Below are 12,587 nucleotides of genomic sequence, written 5' to 3'. Positions count from 1 at the left end.
TAAATATTGAACGTAATATGAGATCTTTGTTATTCTTCTTCAGTTGTTTCTGATATTTTGTGATTCCATTTGTGGTTTTCTTGGCAAAGACACACAGGTGGTTTGCCATTCCCTTCTCCAGCTAATTTTATAATTCAGGAAACCGAGGCAAACAGAATTAAGTGACTTGGCCAGTATCACACAGCTAGTTAGTGTTTAAGGCCACATTGAAACTTGGATCTTCCTCACTACAGGCCAGGTGTTCTATCCACTGAGCCACCCAGATATTCTGTATTATAATATATAACAGACAATTTTTTTTCTCAAAACCCATCGTGAAATTATTCAATAAAGTCTTTTTAACTTTTCTAACTTTCAGACATATAATTTTGAAAAATAAGATTTTGAATCATCCTAGTAAGTGCATCTAATTTAAATAAAAATCTAGAAGATAGGGAATTTTTAAAAGCAATATCTCATTTTTCCTCAATTATATATAAAAAAATTAATATTCATTTTTTAAAATTCTGAGTTCCAGATTCTGTCTTCTTTCCTCTTTTCCTCCCTTCCTGAGATAGTAAACCATTTAATAAAGATTATAAATGTGCAATCATATAAAATATTTCCACATTAGTCATTCAGTCATTAGTCATTCAAAAAGAGAGGAAGGAAGCAAGGAAGTCAGGAAGGAAGGCAAGAAGCCAGGAAGGAAGGAAGGAAGGAAGGAAGGAAGGAAGGAAGGAAGGAAGGAAGGAAGAGGAAAGAAGGAAGGAAGGAAGGAAGGAAGGAAGGAAGGAAGGAAAAGGAAGGAAGGAAGGAAGGAAGGAAGGAAGGAAGGAAGGAAGGAAGGAAGGAAGGAAAGGAAGGAAAGAAGGGAAGGAAGGAAGGAAGAAATGAAAGAAGGAAGGAGGGAAGGAAGGAAGAAAGGAAGGAAGGAAGGAAGGAAGAGAAGGAAGGAAGAAAAAGAAAGAAAGAAAGAAAGAAAGAAAGAAAGAAAGAAAGAAAGAAAGAAGGAAGGAAAAAAGAAAGAAAGAAAGAAAGAAAGAAAGAAAGAAAGAAAGAAAGAAAGAAAGAAAGAAAGAAAGAAGGAAGGAAGGAAGGAAGGAAGGAAGGAAGGAAGGAAGGAAGGAAGGAAGGAAAGAAGGAGAGGGAGGGAAGGAGGGAGGGAGGAAAGAAGGGAAGGGAGGCAAGAAGGATGGAGGGAGAGAAAGGAAGGGAAGAGAGGCAAGAAGGAAGGAAGGAAGGAGGGAAAAAAGGAAGGAAAGGAGGGAGGGAGGAAGGAAGGAAGAAAAGAAGGAGGGAAAAGAAGGAAGGAAAGGAGGGAGGGAGGAAGGAAGGCAAGAAGTGGGGAAGGAAGAGAGGAAGAGAGGAAGGAAGGAAGAAAGAAAGGAAGGGAGAGAGGAGAGAGGAAGGGAGGGAGGGAGGAAGAAAAGAAAAAAGGAAAAGAAATAAAAAATGCTTTATTCTGTATTCAGATGCAATAAGTTCTTTCTAAAGAGACATATTTTAAAGACTATTTAAAGTGTGTCCAAAAGGAATAGTTTTGAAAACAATTAGATGAATTATTATTTTTTTCATTAAAGGACACATTCTTACAAAATAACATTTTTCTTTAGCATATTTTGGTACTTCAAGAATCTTTCATTAGTATGAAAATGTCATTCTACACTATAATTTATCACAAATCCCCTTCATGCTAGTGGATTGGCTTTGAATGTTATGATGGCTGAACACTTCATCACTGCAACCAACCTGGTCATAGGTCTCTTTGTATTTATTTAGGTAAATTATTGGTCAGCTGACTTACTGTCCCTGAGCCCAGAATCAAAATCGTTCTACATGTGACCTATGAGAGCTTTTGCTCCCCTGGAAAACTTTCAAGTACCCAAGATCAGATTTAAGAAAAAGAACTAAGCCTGTTTGCCTAAAAAATAACAAAAGGACATTTTTGTGTGTGTACGTGTATTATTTTACTGAATTCTATTTTTATTCATTTTTGTCCTTCCTCTCCTGTTCTCTATTTTAATTTCATTTAAATCATCCTTTATTCTAAGTCTGAAATGTCAAAATTTTATTGGACACATATACCTATTGTGCCTTTTACATAGTAATCATTTGAGAAATGCCCATTTCAAAGCCTGTAATAATAGGTAAATAATTATATCATGTTTTATAATATGCTTTCTACACCTTTTTTGATCTCAGGACTTAAGTGCTCAGTAGAAACTGGGATTCAGAGGATAATTAATTTAGAACTAGAAGCCAAGACAACAAGCAATAGAGAACCACCATTAAGTGCTTACTTTTCTAAGCACTCAGAATGTAAATATACAAAGAACGGCAAATCCTTGCCCTGAAGGATGTTATATCTGCACATAAAAGGAAATTGAAAAAGTGGGAGGAGAAATAAAGCGCTCTGCCTAGGGGGATGATAGAGAAAGTTTGGAGAGTTAGTAATGCAGCCTAGAGAAGAATAAACTATGGTCTCTAAGTTGGAAATTTAGAGGCCATACAACTCAAAGCCCTCATTTTACAGGTAGGGAACTCGACTAATAGATCCTTTAAATGACTTGTCTAGGGGTTCTACAATTAATAAGTGTACAAGAAAGAATTGATAGCCATGGGCTGTACTTCTAAAAGTCTCAGTTTTCTCATCTATTTATAATAATAGCAACGGTATATATTTTCAGATCTTAAAAATCTGCCAGTTATTCATATCTTCAGAGTGGCCATATGAAGTAAACAGTATAAGTATAAGATATTATACTTTCTTTTTCTAAGAGAAGAAAACTAGTTTGCTCAAGTATCACAAATCTTGGGTACTGTCAGGATTCAATCCCAGGATTTCTGATTCTAAGTGCAATTATTTCTACCATGTTATACTGCCTTTTTTACCTGTTAGAAGAGGATAATGTGAGATCAAAAATATTTTTTGTGGTGATATAAACCTCTTATCACTAATTTATAAAATAAAGTGAAAGTTATTGAATTTAGATAGATAAGAGAGCATAATAGGATTTACATTTGAAAGGGACTTCAGAGATCTTTTAGTCCAAACCCCTACCTTTACTGAATAGCCAGGCGAAACCAAGAAAAATAAAATTATTTGTCAAAGGTCACACAGGTAGTGTATATATATATATATATATATATATATATTCCCTGAACTAGATGGTGTAGTAGATAGAATTTGGGCCTAGAGTCAGTAACACTCATCTTACTGTATTAAAATGTGACTCAGTCCAACTAATTGTGTGATAATGGGCAGTTGACCCTGTCTCAGTTTATTCATCTGTAAAATGACTTGGATAAAGAAATGACAAACAGTTCTAGCATCTCTGCTGACAAAATCCCAAATGGGATCACAGAGAGTCAGTCCCACCTGGAATGACTGAACAACAACTAACAAGATTTGAATTCACAATTTGAGCCCGAATCTAAGTCTTTTCCCACTATGCCATACATTGAGATTATTATTTAATTAAAATGTCAATGAATCAAAGCACATTTATTAAGAATTTACATTAAAAAGGGGCAAGTTAGATAATGCAGTAGATAGAGCACCAGCCTAGAAGTCAGGAGGACCCCAGTTAAAATGTGATCTCAGATACTAAATACTTACTACCTGTGCAACTTTGGGCAAGTCACATAATTGCCTCACCAAAAATAAATAAATAAATACATAAATAAAAATTAAACACTTTCTGTCCTCAAGGAGCTCCTAATAGGAGCTGATAATACTACATTCTTACACAATATAGAAAGATTAAATGGAAGCAATCTCAGAGAGGGATTCATTAGCATCTGTGTGGGAAAACTTTCCTGCAGTTAGGGTTTGAGTCCACTTCAAGGAAGTCAGGAAAATGGAGATATGAGAAGGAAAAACAATTTAGGAATGGACAGTTAGTGAAAAGGGACTGAAATATGGATAATGAAAAGCATTTTTCTTGAAACAGCAATGTGTGAAGGGAATAAGTATAAGAAAACTTGAACTTTATATTTGATTCTGGGGGCAATAGGGAGACTTCATGTATATATCTATATATCTATATCTATATCTATATCTATATCTATATATATATATATATATATATATATATAGAGAGAGAGAGAGAGAGAGAGAGAGAGAGAGAGAGAGAGAGAGAGAGCGTTAGTGTCTGAGGTCACATTTGGATTCAGGTCTTCGTGAATCTAGACTTGGCACTCTATGCACTGTGCCACCTCTCAGAAATTGGCAAATGTCACAACTCATCTTCATTATTCATTCAATGATCAGACTTTTAAAAATACTAGAGAATAATGCAGATTAAAAAGATCTGTATACTTTTTTTCCCCTGGAGAGTTGGCTCCCACTTCTAGGCTTTTACTATCATCTCTTTCTATGCAAATAACTCACAAATCTGTTTCCCAAAGGATCTTATCTTCATTCTTATAATTCTAAATATTACTGAACATTTCTACTTGGATCATCTGCTATTAGTTTTCAACTTGAGAAGTCCAAAACTAAATTAATCTTTTCTTCTCTCTTCTCATCATGTACCAAAGCTCTACTGCAATGCCTCTAAACTAGTTCTTCCTTTCTTTCTTTCTTTCTTTCTTTCTTTCTTTCTTTCTTTCTTTCTTTCTTTCTTTCTTTCTTTCTTTCTTTCTTTCTTTCTTTCTTTCTTTCTTTCTTTCTTTTTTGGTTAATTTCCTTGAAGGTTACCAAATCTTGCAGATCACTAAACATATTATCAGAGTCTTTCATTGAAAGGAAGGAGTTGCAAAAGGAATAAAGAGCAATCGACCTAAGTGACTTTGGGGCAAGTTACAACTTCTCTGAATCGCGATTTTTTTTTTTAAGAAAATGTTGGGTATCATTTTCCTTTTCTATAAAATCATAAAGTTAGATTGGAAGTCTTAGTTACATTCATACTCTATAATTCCATGATTCTTGCTTTAAAATATATCTTTAGTATGTCTTTTTCTTTTTTCAGGCATCATCATGTTACTTCATACCTTGAATAACAAAATCATCTACTAATTGGTCTTTATCTCTAGTCTTTTCTTTGTCTAATTTTTCCTGAATACTACTCTGAGATTAGTTCTTCTATACTAATAAAAATAAATATTTATTGAATTAAAAAGACTGCTTTCATTCTAATACTCATATGCTTTCATATCTCTAACACAAAGCACTTCCTTAAAAAGGGGCCATAGCTATAGCCAGATGATCAGAGCTTAGTCCCAAGGCACTGAAATTTAAAAGTCATTGATGGCACCATTTTTGCTTCATTTTGTCCCATTAAAACAAGTAAACTTAACAGCAATTCAACAATACTTAAAATACTAAATTATCAGACAACTTTACTTAACAACTTTTATTACAGTATTTGGGAGTCAATTTCATTAAACTCATCTCATGGCAAATTTCATGAAACTTACCTTAAGAATGAAAGTTATTAGGAACAATACTGCCACAAAATGAAATTTTAAAAGAAGATCATTAGTTCGGAATTCAAATTTTGAATTGAGATCTCTCATGATCTCTCAATGAGATCTCTCATTTCTTTCCAATATAAAACTTAATTGTTTATTAAGGTGATTTCTTCATTATTTATGTGATATATTCTCCTATGTTTCACTAGCATTTTCTCTCTTTTCCATCACTCTTTCAGTTTTTTTACATATACTACTTCTTCTGTTCCATCTATTTAAACTTCTTTAATACTCAGTTCTAGTTACTCTGTCTCCATGAAAAATTCCTTGATGTCTCCAGGATAGACAGACACTCCTTCCTGTTTCTTTTTAATCATTCATTTCTGAAAAATAAAATTTTGTTTGATTTCAATATGCCATATAGTTAAATGTCCTATGTATTAGTTATATACCTTGTCTCCTTAAATATCCTGTAAGCTGAAGAGAGAGGTTGTGTTTCAAATATACACATGTGCACCCACACCCACACCTACACCCCCATGTGGCATAAAGGAATAAAAAAAATCAGGATATCTGAGTTTAAATTTCAGCTCTGGTACTTCTAATTCAACAACAGACCAGTCACTATACCCTATACAAAACCAGCAATTTCCTTATATGTAAAATATGTATCTTACTAGCCTATTAAAATAGGTTTGTTATGGAGAAAATATTTTCTAAACATGAAAATTAAAATAAAAGTGGGTGTTTTACTATTTGTGGAGAAACTTCATGGTATAATACTTAAAAATCTGTCCCCCAGTGCCATGAAAACTAGTGGCAAGAACTGCCTCTGACTTAATCTGGTTACAAAACTCTGGGCAAGTCAATAAATTCAGTGCTCCAGGAAATTCTCTAAGATTGTAGAGATTGTGACAACTTACATCTGAAGAAGTAGTTCTTCTCTTAATAGATCCCTGAAACAGTGAACTCATAAATTCAGTCTCTTCCCCAATTATTTGTAATGCACAAATACCTAGTACAGTGCTAGATATGAAGTAGGTACTTAGTGAATATTTGTTGATTGTTTCATTAAATGGATGAATTCCTAGCATTTATTGGTTATGGCCATTTGTCTCTTAAATATTTACTACCCAACAACATTTTACATATTGTTTTGTTTATTTTTTGTTTCATTTAATTTTATGTTTATAATATTTTATGTTTTATTTTCATAAGAAAATGTTGAATTTCATGAACTGAATTTTAAACTATTTGAGGACAAAGACCATGTATTATATGTATTTTTCCCTAGTATTTCCTAAAGTACTCACTACAATGCTATGGATATAATATATGGATTATTGAATGAATGAGAGTGCTTGTAACTTAGTTAAACTTTTGGGATAACAAATGCTTAGATAAAAAAGTTTGTGGGTTGCTTGGAACAGGTGGAAATGATGGATGACAGAGTTAAATGTGAAAATAACATTATTTCTCAGAGAAAACCAAATCACATTTCTTAAATAATTTGGCTTGCTAACACATAATGGGAAACTAATCTAAAACTAATGCTCCCATTAAAATAAAAAATTCACATGAAGACAGACATTTTTAGCAAATGTTTTTGAGGAGAAAGATATGAGAAACAGCTAGTCATTTTTTCCCTAGAAAGGTTTATGACAGCTTGGAAAATAACATCCTAAATCCCCTGAGCCATATCTACTACTACACTGTCTTTGTTACCCTCACTACCCAACTTTGCCTCTCCAGATTTCTTTGATTTTGATTGAAATTATGATAATTTAATAACAGGGTCACAGCAAAACCTACTTCTGCTGCTTTACTTTCTCCATCTTGAAAAACTTGCTGTTCCTGCCCATTGGTCATCATGGTGGGGAATAAGAGAGAGAAGCAATAGGGGGGTGGAATGTGTGCCCAAAAAAAGATACTATAATATTGATGTTAGGCTTTTCTCTCTTATATCTTCCTGATTCACCATTTGTTCCTGGTTACTTTTTTTTAAAGTTTATCATTAAGTAAATGGAAATGTAAAATGATGAAAAAATGGATTTAACTTATATTGGCATTATCTAGGAATAGGGACAGATACCTCTCTATTGTAGGAGAAGATAAATAATAAAACAAACTAATCTAGTTTGGATTAAAGAAGCTTAATAGAATGATAGTATGGGAATAAAGAAATAAAATTTTACTTACATGAAATGAACAATATCAATGTTTCTCAAATAAATTATCTTGAATGATCTTGAAATGAACTATTTTTGGGGGGAGAAAATAGCAAAACATTTATAAAAATTTTTTAAAAAATCATTATTGGTAAAATTTAGCTATGTATATATGTATAGAAATTGGTAGAACTTTGAACCTTTATCATGTGAATCTTCAACAAAGTTTAGTAAGTATTAAAATGTTGCACCATTACAACTAAGCAGATTCACAATCTAAAATATTTCATTATGCTACCTTAAAGTGATAAAAGTAAACCACATTGTTAGGAAATATTTAATTAGAATTTCATATAATTACCTATACTTTACTACTTTTCTCCTCCAACTCTGGTAATATATATTAAAAAAACAAACAAACATTATTATGGTTATCTAACTATAAAGTTGAATCATAATGAAAAGGTATTTGAGTTCAGTAGAGTTTTACTTGTTCACAGATGTAATGAAAATCTTAAGTAGAATTTTGGAACATAACAATCAATTTTATTTTTTTTTCAATAAGACATAATAAAAATTCTAGTTTTATACTATTTATAGATTCCTTAAGGTCATATTCAAATTTGTCATTGAAGGAAAGTGTTAATTGCATTGGAAACTTACTAATATATAAACGGCTCTTCTTATACCAAGTATATGTATTGCTAGAAAATATTCTATTGTCAATCCAAATAGAAAACCCACTAAAATGAGATAATTGGGAAGGTGCCCATAAAGGCAGGCTGAATATATTATCACAAGTATATGTGAGATAATATTTGTTTTAAAAAGATTCTATGGCACTGTAAACTCAGTCTCATTAGAGACTGCATTTAAAAGGCTTATAAAGTTACTCATTAATGTTATCTTGTTGTATCTCCACAGCTTTTTCATTAAAGAAAATTCAGCAGAAAGCATTTTCTCCTGATAGCAGGAACCAATTTGCAATAAATGTTCTGGAAACCACTAGGGAAGCCATTACTGAGGTCTAATAAAAACAGACAAGCGTAACTTGTTCTATATTTTTGTTTCAATCACATACAGATGAGACCCCGCTCTCCACACCAACCGCAAGAGACAGCCTTGACAAACTTTCTCTTACTGGGCATGGACAACCGCTACCTCCAGGTTTTCCCTCTCCTTTTCTATTCCCTGATGGATTGTCCTCCATAGAGACCCTTCTAACTAACATCCAGGTAGGCCTTTCTATCAGCCAGTATAAAGGAACATAAAAGACCTGGTTATAGATTTGCCTAAATTAATATAAACTATTCCAGCTTAATCCACTCATGAGATTATTTGAATTAACTAATTTATGGAAACCTCTTGCAGCAATTTAGATTTTTAAAAGGAGCTGCGCTAATCAAATGGATTTAGAAACACTCAGATACAGTACATAAAATATAGATTGTATATTAAACCATAATAGAGACTTAGATGAAAGTGACATGGGTATTTTTCAAATCATTCTGCCTAAATGCTCTTTTTATTATAGGCTAATGGAATGAGTCTAACTGTTTAAATTTGTCTGATTTGCTTAAAAAAAAGAGAGAGAGCAAACCATTTCTAATAAATATTTAGTTATTTTAAAGAGCTAGATTTTCTCTGAGGAAATTATTTGTTTAGCTCTTTGAAATGTGTCTAATATAAAGGAATCCACAAAAATCCCTTCTTTCTCAAATAAGTTTGTTTCAGCTAACATTCTCTTCAAAGAATAGACTTCAAAGAGTAATATCAAACTTACTACAGATTTTTTAGGCAGTACTCAGGATGTGTATTTTGTGTACAATACAGTATGACTCAAAAATAGTCAAGATTTACAATAACATATAGCATGAGGCCAAGATAAGATGATTGTTTGGAATATAAGAGAGCATGATTTTTTTCAGCCCACACATGTAGTTATCATGTGGTCAACAGATGGGAATTGGGCCACAATACTGCTCATGTCTGGAACATTTTCAAAAATGGGTGCATTGGAAAGGATAATGCTCATACTCTGTGTTAATTTTATCACTCCATTCTTTAAGTGAGATTTTTCATTATGCTTTTACTACTATAGTAAATTTTTTCCCAGTGGAAATATAATTAATTTTATTTACCTCTCCAAGGATAACATAGACGCATTTTAGAATATAAAATATCTCTTTCTTTATTAATGTAGCATTTCTAATATTAATGAAATTAGAATTTCCAGAACTGCATTAGATTATGGTATTTTATTTCTCAGGCAAAAAGAAATTAAGTAAATATATGAATGAACAATCCTCCACCCAACTTTAATAACAGTCACATATTTGTTCTGTTTTTTTTTTTATCTTTTAATCTTCTTTTAAAATTTGATTTAAAAAGGCAAGTTGTTTTCTGTTTTGTATGTATAATATTATTTTTCCCTAACAAATTTTATTTCAGAAATTTCAAAATAGATTTTTCCCCCCAAACTTCCAAATTAGCAATACAGGCTTAAGAAAGAAGTTTCCATTTTTATTTTTAATTGATTTGGAAACAATTATAAATCAAGCATCTTTTATCTCTTCAGATGTTAAATATTTACTTATCACTCTATAACTAGCTGTTTGTATATAGATATTATTAACTAAAACCATATCAACAAGGAAGGTGGAATTTAATTTCAGCTTTAGAAACTGTAGCATTTCTGGATTTCCTCGATTTAAACCAGCTACATACTTTTTCTGAATATGGACTTTCTTATAGTATGCTATTATTATATCTCTTCAGCTAAATGGGGTCAAGGCAGGGGCTTCAAGATGGACTACCCCTTCACCTTCCTCATCTTCTCTGTCCCTCCCCCCCAAATAAAACCAAACATAGCCTAATAGAAATTATATGTGAGACATCTTATACTCTAATTATAAATATAGAATGTTTTTAGTCAGTATGCATTTTTAAGATGTATTTGATTTTCTGATCAACAAAAAATGTTTCTGCAGATTTTGATGCATCTTTGCTCTTTTCCATTTCTAACAAATATATACCAATACCCCTTCCAACTAATAGCATGCCATGTCTGTTTACCACAATATCATTAAAACCTAGCATAATATTGAAAAAGATTTTTTTTAATGACTCACAGTAGCACCTGAGGTTTTCAAAAGCTTATAGTTGCTAACAGGTTTATTATTTCTACCATTTATTAAGATCAAACATTGTCCTAAGTGGAGTATGGTTACAAAATTAAATATGGTGCTGCTGGCCTACTGGGCATACTATATAAATGTGCCATCCAAATTCTAATTTGGGTAATTGCATTTTCTCTACCTCAATTTCTTCTGCAGTTTCAATTAGATATAATGGTGTTCTTTGCTTTCTATATAAAAATATTTAACATACTTACTGTATGCTTGTATTATACTAGTTTTTTCATGCAAGAGAATGGGCCATGCCTTCAATGATAGATAAAATAATATACGATTTGAAATACATTTAGATTCTTAATATGAAACACCCTATGTATAAATGTGAAATTATTCATAGCTTTAAACAATTTCTTCTAAATTAAATAATAGTCTACCGAATAGTCACTAAAACAGTGAAAAACTCTTAATTTTTGCCATATTAATAGTAATTTGTGTTTTTTATATACGGGAAAATAAACCTATCTATATACACATTGAATGTGAAAGTAATTGTTAAATGCATTTCATAATATTCTCCCATTTAAATATGATACATAATTTGATATTAGAGACAAGAAAAGCCAGGGAAATATAATGGATGGAGGGTAGGGCTTAAAGTCAAGACTACCTGGGTTCAAATGCCATAACTTCTAAAATGATATTTACTATTTGTTTGAATTTGAGTGAAACTAATTTTGCTACCTATGTAATTTTGAGGAAGTAACACTTCTCAGTCCCAAATCAAGTACCTAGTATCTAGGCACTTTCTCAAGTGGAAGAGATCACAGATTTATTTGCATATAGAATAAAGGTGACTACTAAACATATCACTAAGATAAGTGCTGAATTTTCATGGAAAAATAATATATCACTATTGTAAGCTCTAAATCATTGCAAACTTTCTATTAGTATATATTTCTTGAATATTGTGTGAAAAGGAGGAAAAAAGTCTAACTAAACTGATCCTTACATTCTAGTTTAATCAATAGCTATTATTGAATAAGTAATATGAAGAAAGCTACTAAATCCATATTCAAAATCCAATTTAAAAATTAGATTTATTTCATTTCAAATGTTTACTTGAGTAACCTGTGGAATGTTTTAATATTAACTGTCACCTAGTTTCACTCAGTGATTAACAAAATTTCTGATTTTAATGAATTGGAAATAAGTACTAATTTTACCTATTATAATTATATACCAGTCTTCAGTTTGGTCTTGCATGGGTTCATTACAGACCATAATTTACTTTGTTAGCAAAATTAGTCACAACTAGAATGTGAAAGTGTTAAGTGTTTGCACATTCAATGTGCTAAGTGCAGAGAATACAAAGAAAAGTAAGAAAATAAAACAAAATAAACCAAACAGTAAAAACTTCCAAATAAAAAGCAAACAAAAGAAATTAAAAACAAATAAATAGTCCCTGCTTTCAGGAAGCTCAGTCTCATAGAAATGAAAACATGCAAACAATTATTTACAAGCCTATATATAATATATGTATATATTTATATACATATGTATATATATATACACAGACATATATGTACACACAATAAATTGGTCTCAGAGAGAAGGTAGAAAGATTAAAAATGACTAGGAAAGACATCTTGCAGAAAGTTGGAATTTACTTGATGACTCAATGGCTAAAGTAACTGGATTTGGAATCATACTACCTGTGTGACCCTGGACAAGTGAATTCATTTTCAGCCTCAGTTTTATAATCTATAAAATAGGGATTATAATAATACTGCCTACATCTTGAGTTGTGAGGATCAAATGAGTTAACATATGTAAAGCTATTTGAAAATCTTAAATCTTTTTTAAAAAGGCTAGCTATTAAAATGAA

At 31.6% G+C, this 12,587-nt stretch overlaps 1 protein-coding gene across 3 annotated transcripts in view; it reads left to right on the top strand.

Moving 5' to 3' along the window:
• The window catches only part of DACH1 (dachshund family transcription factor 1), a 475,837-nt gene that overhangs the window by 408,412 nt on the left and 54,838 nt on the right, over positions 1 to 12,587 (top strand). For all 3 annotated transcript variants that reach the window (XM_031958462.1, XM_031958461.1, XM_031958463.1), the window contains one exon: positions 8,649 to 8,800. In XM_031958462.1, coding sequence (XP_031814322.1) covers positions 8,649 to 8,800 — 152 coding nt within the window. The remainder of the gene's footprint in view (positions 1 to 8,648; positions 8,801 to 12,587) is intronic.

This window comes from Sarcophilus harrisii, chromosome 3, assembly GCF_902635505.1.
Source record: "Sarcophilus harrisii chromosome 3, mSarHar1.11, whole genome shotgun sequence".
In the NCBI taxonomy this organism is placed as follows: domain Eukaryota; kingdom Metazoa; phylum Chordata; class Mammalia; order Dasyuromorphia; family Dasyuridae; genus Sarcophilus; species Sarcophilus harrisii.
Note: the sequence above shows the minus strand (reverse complement) of the source record. Positions and strands in the feature narration are given on the sequence as shown.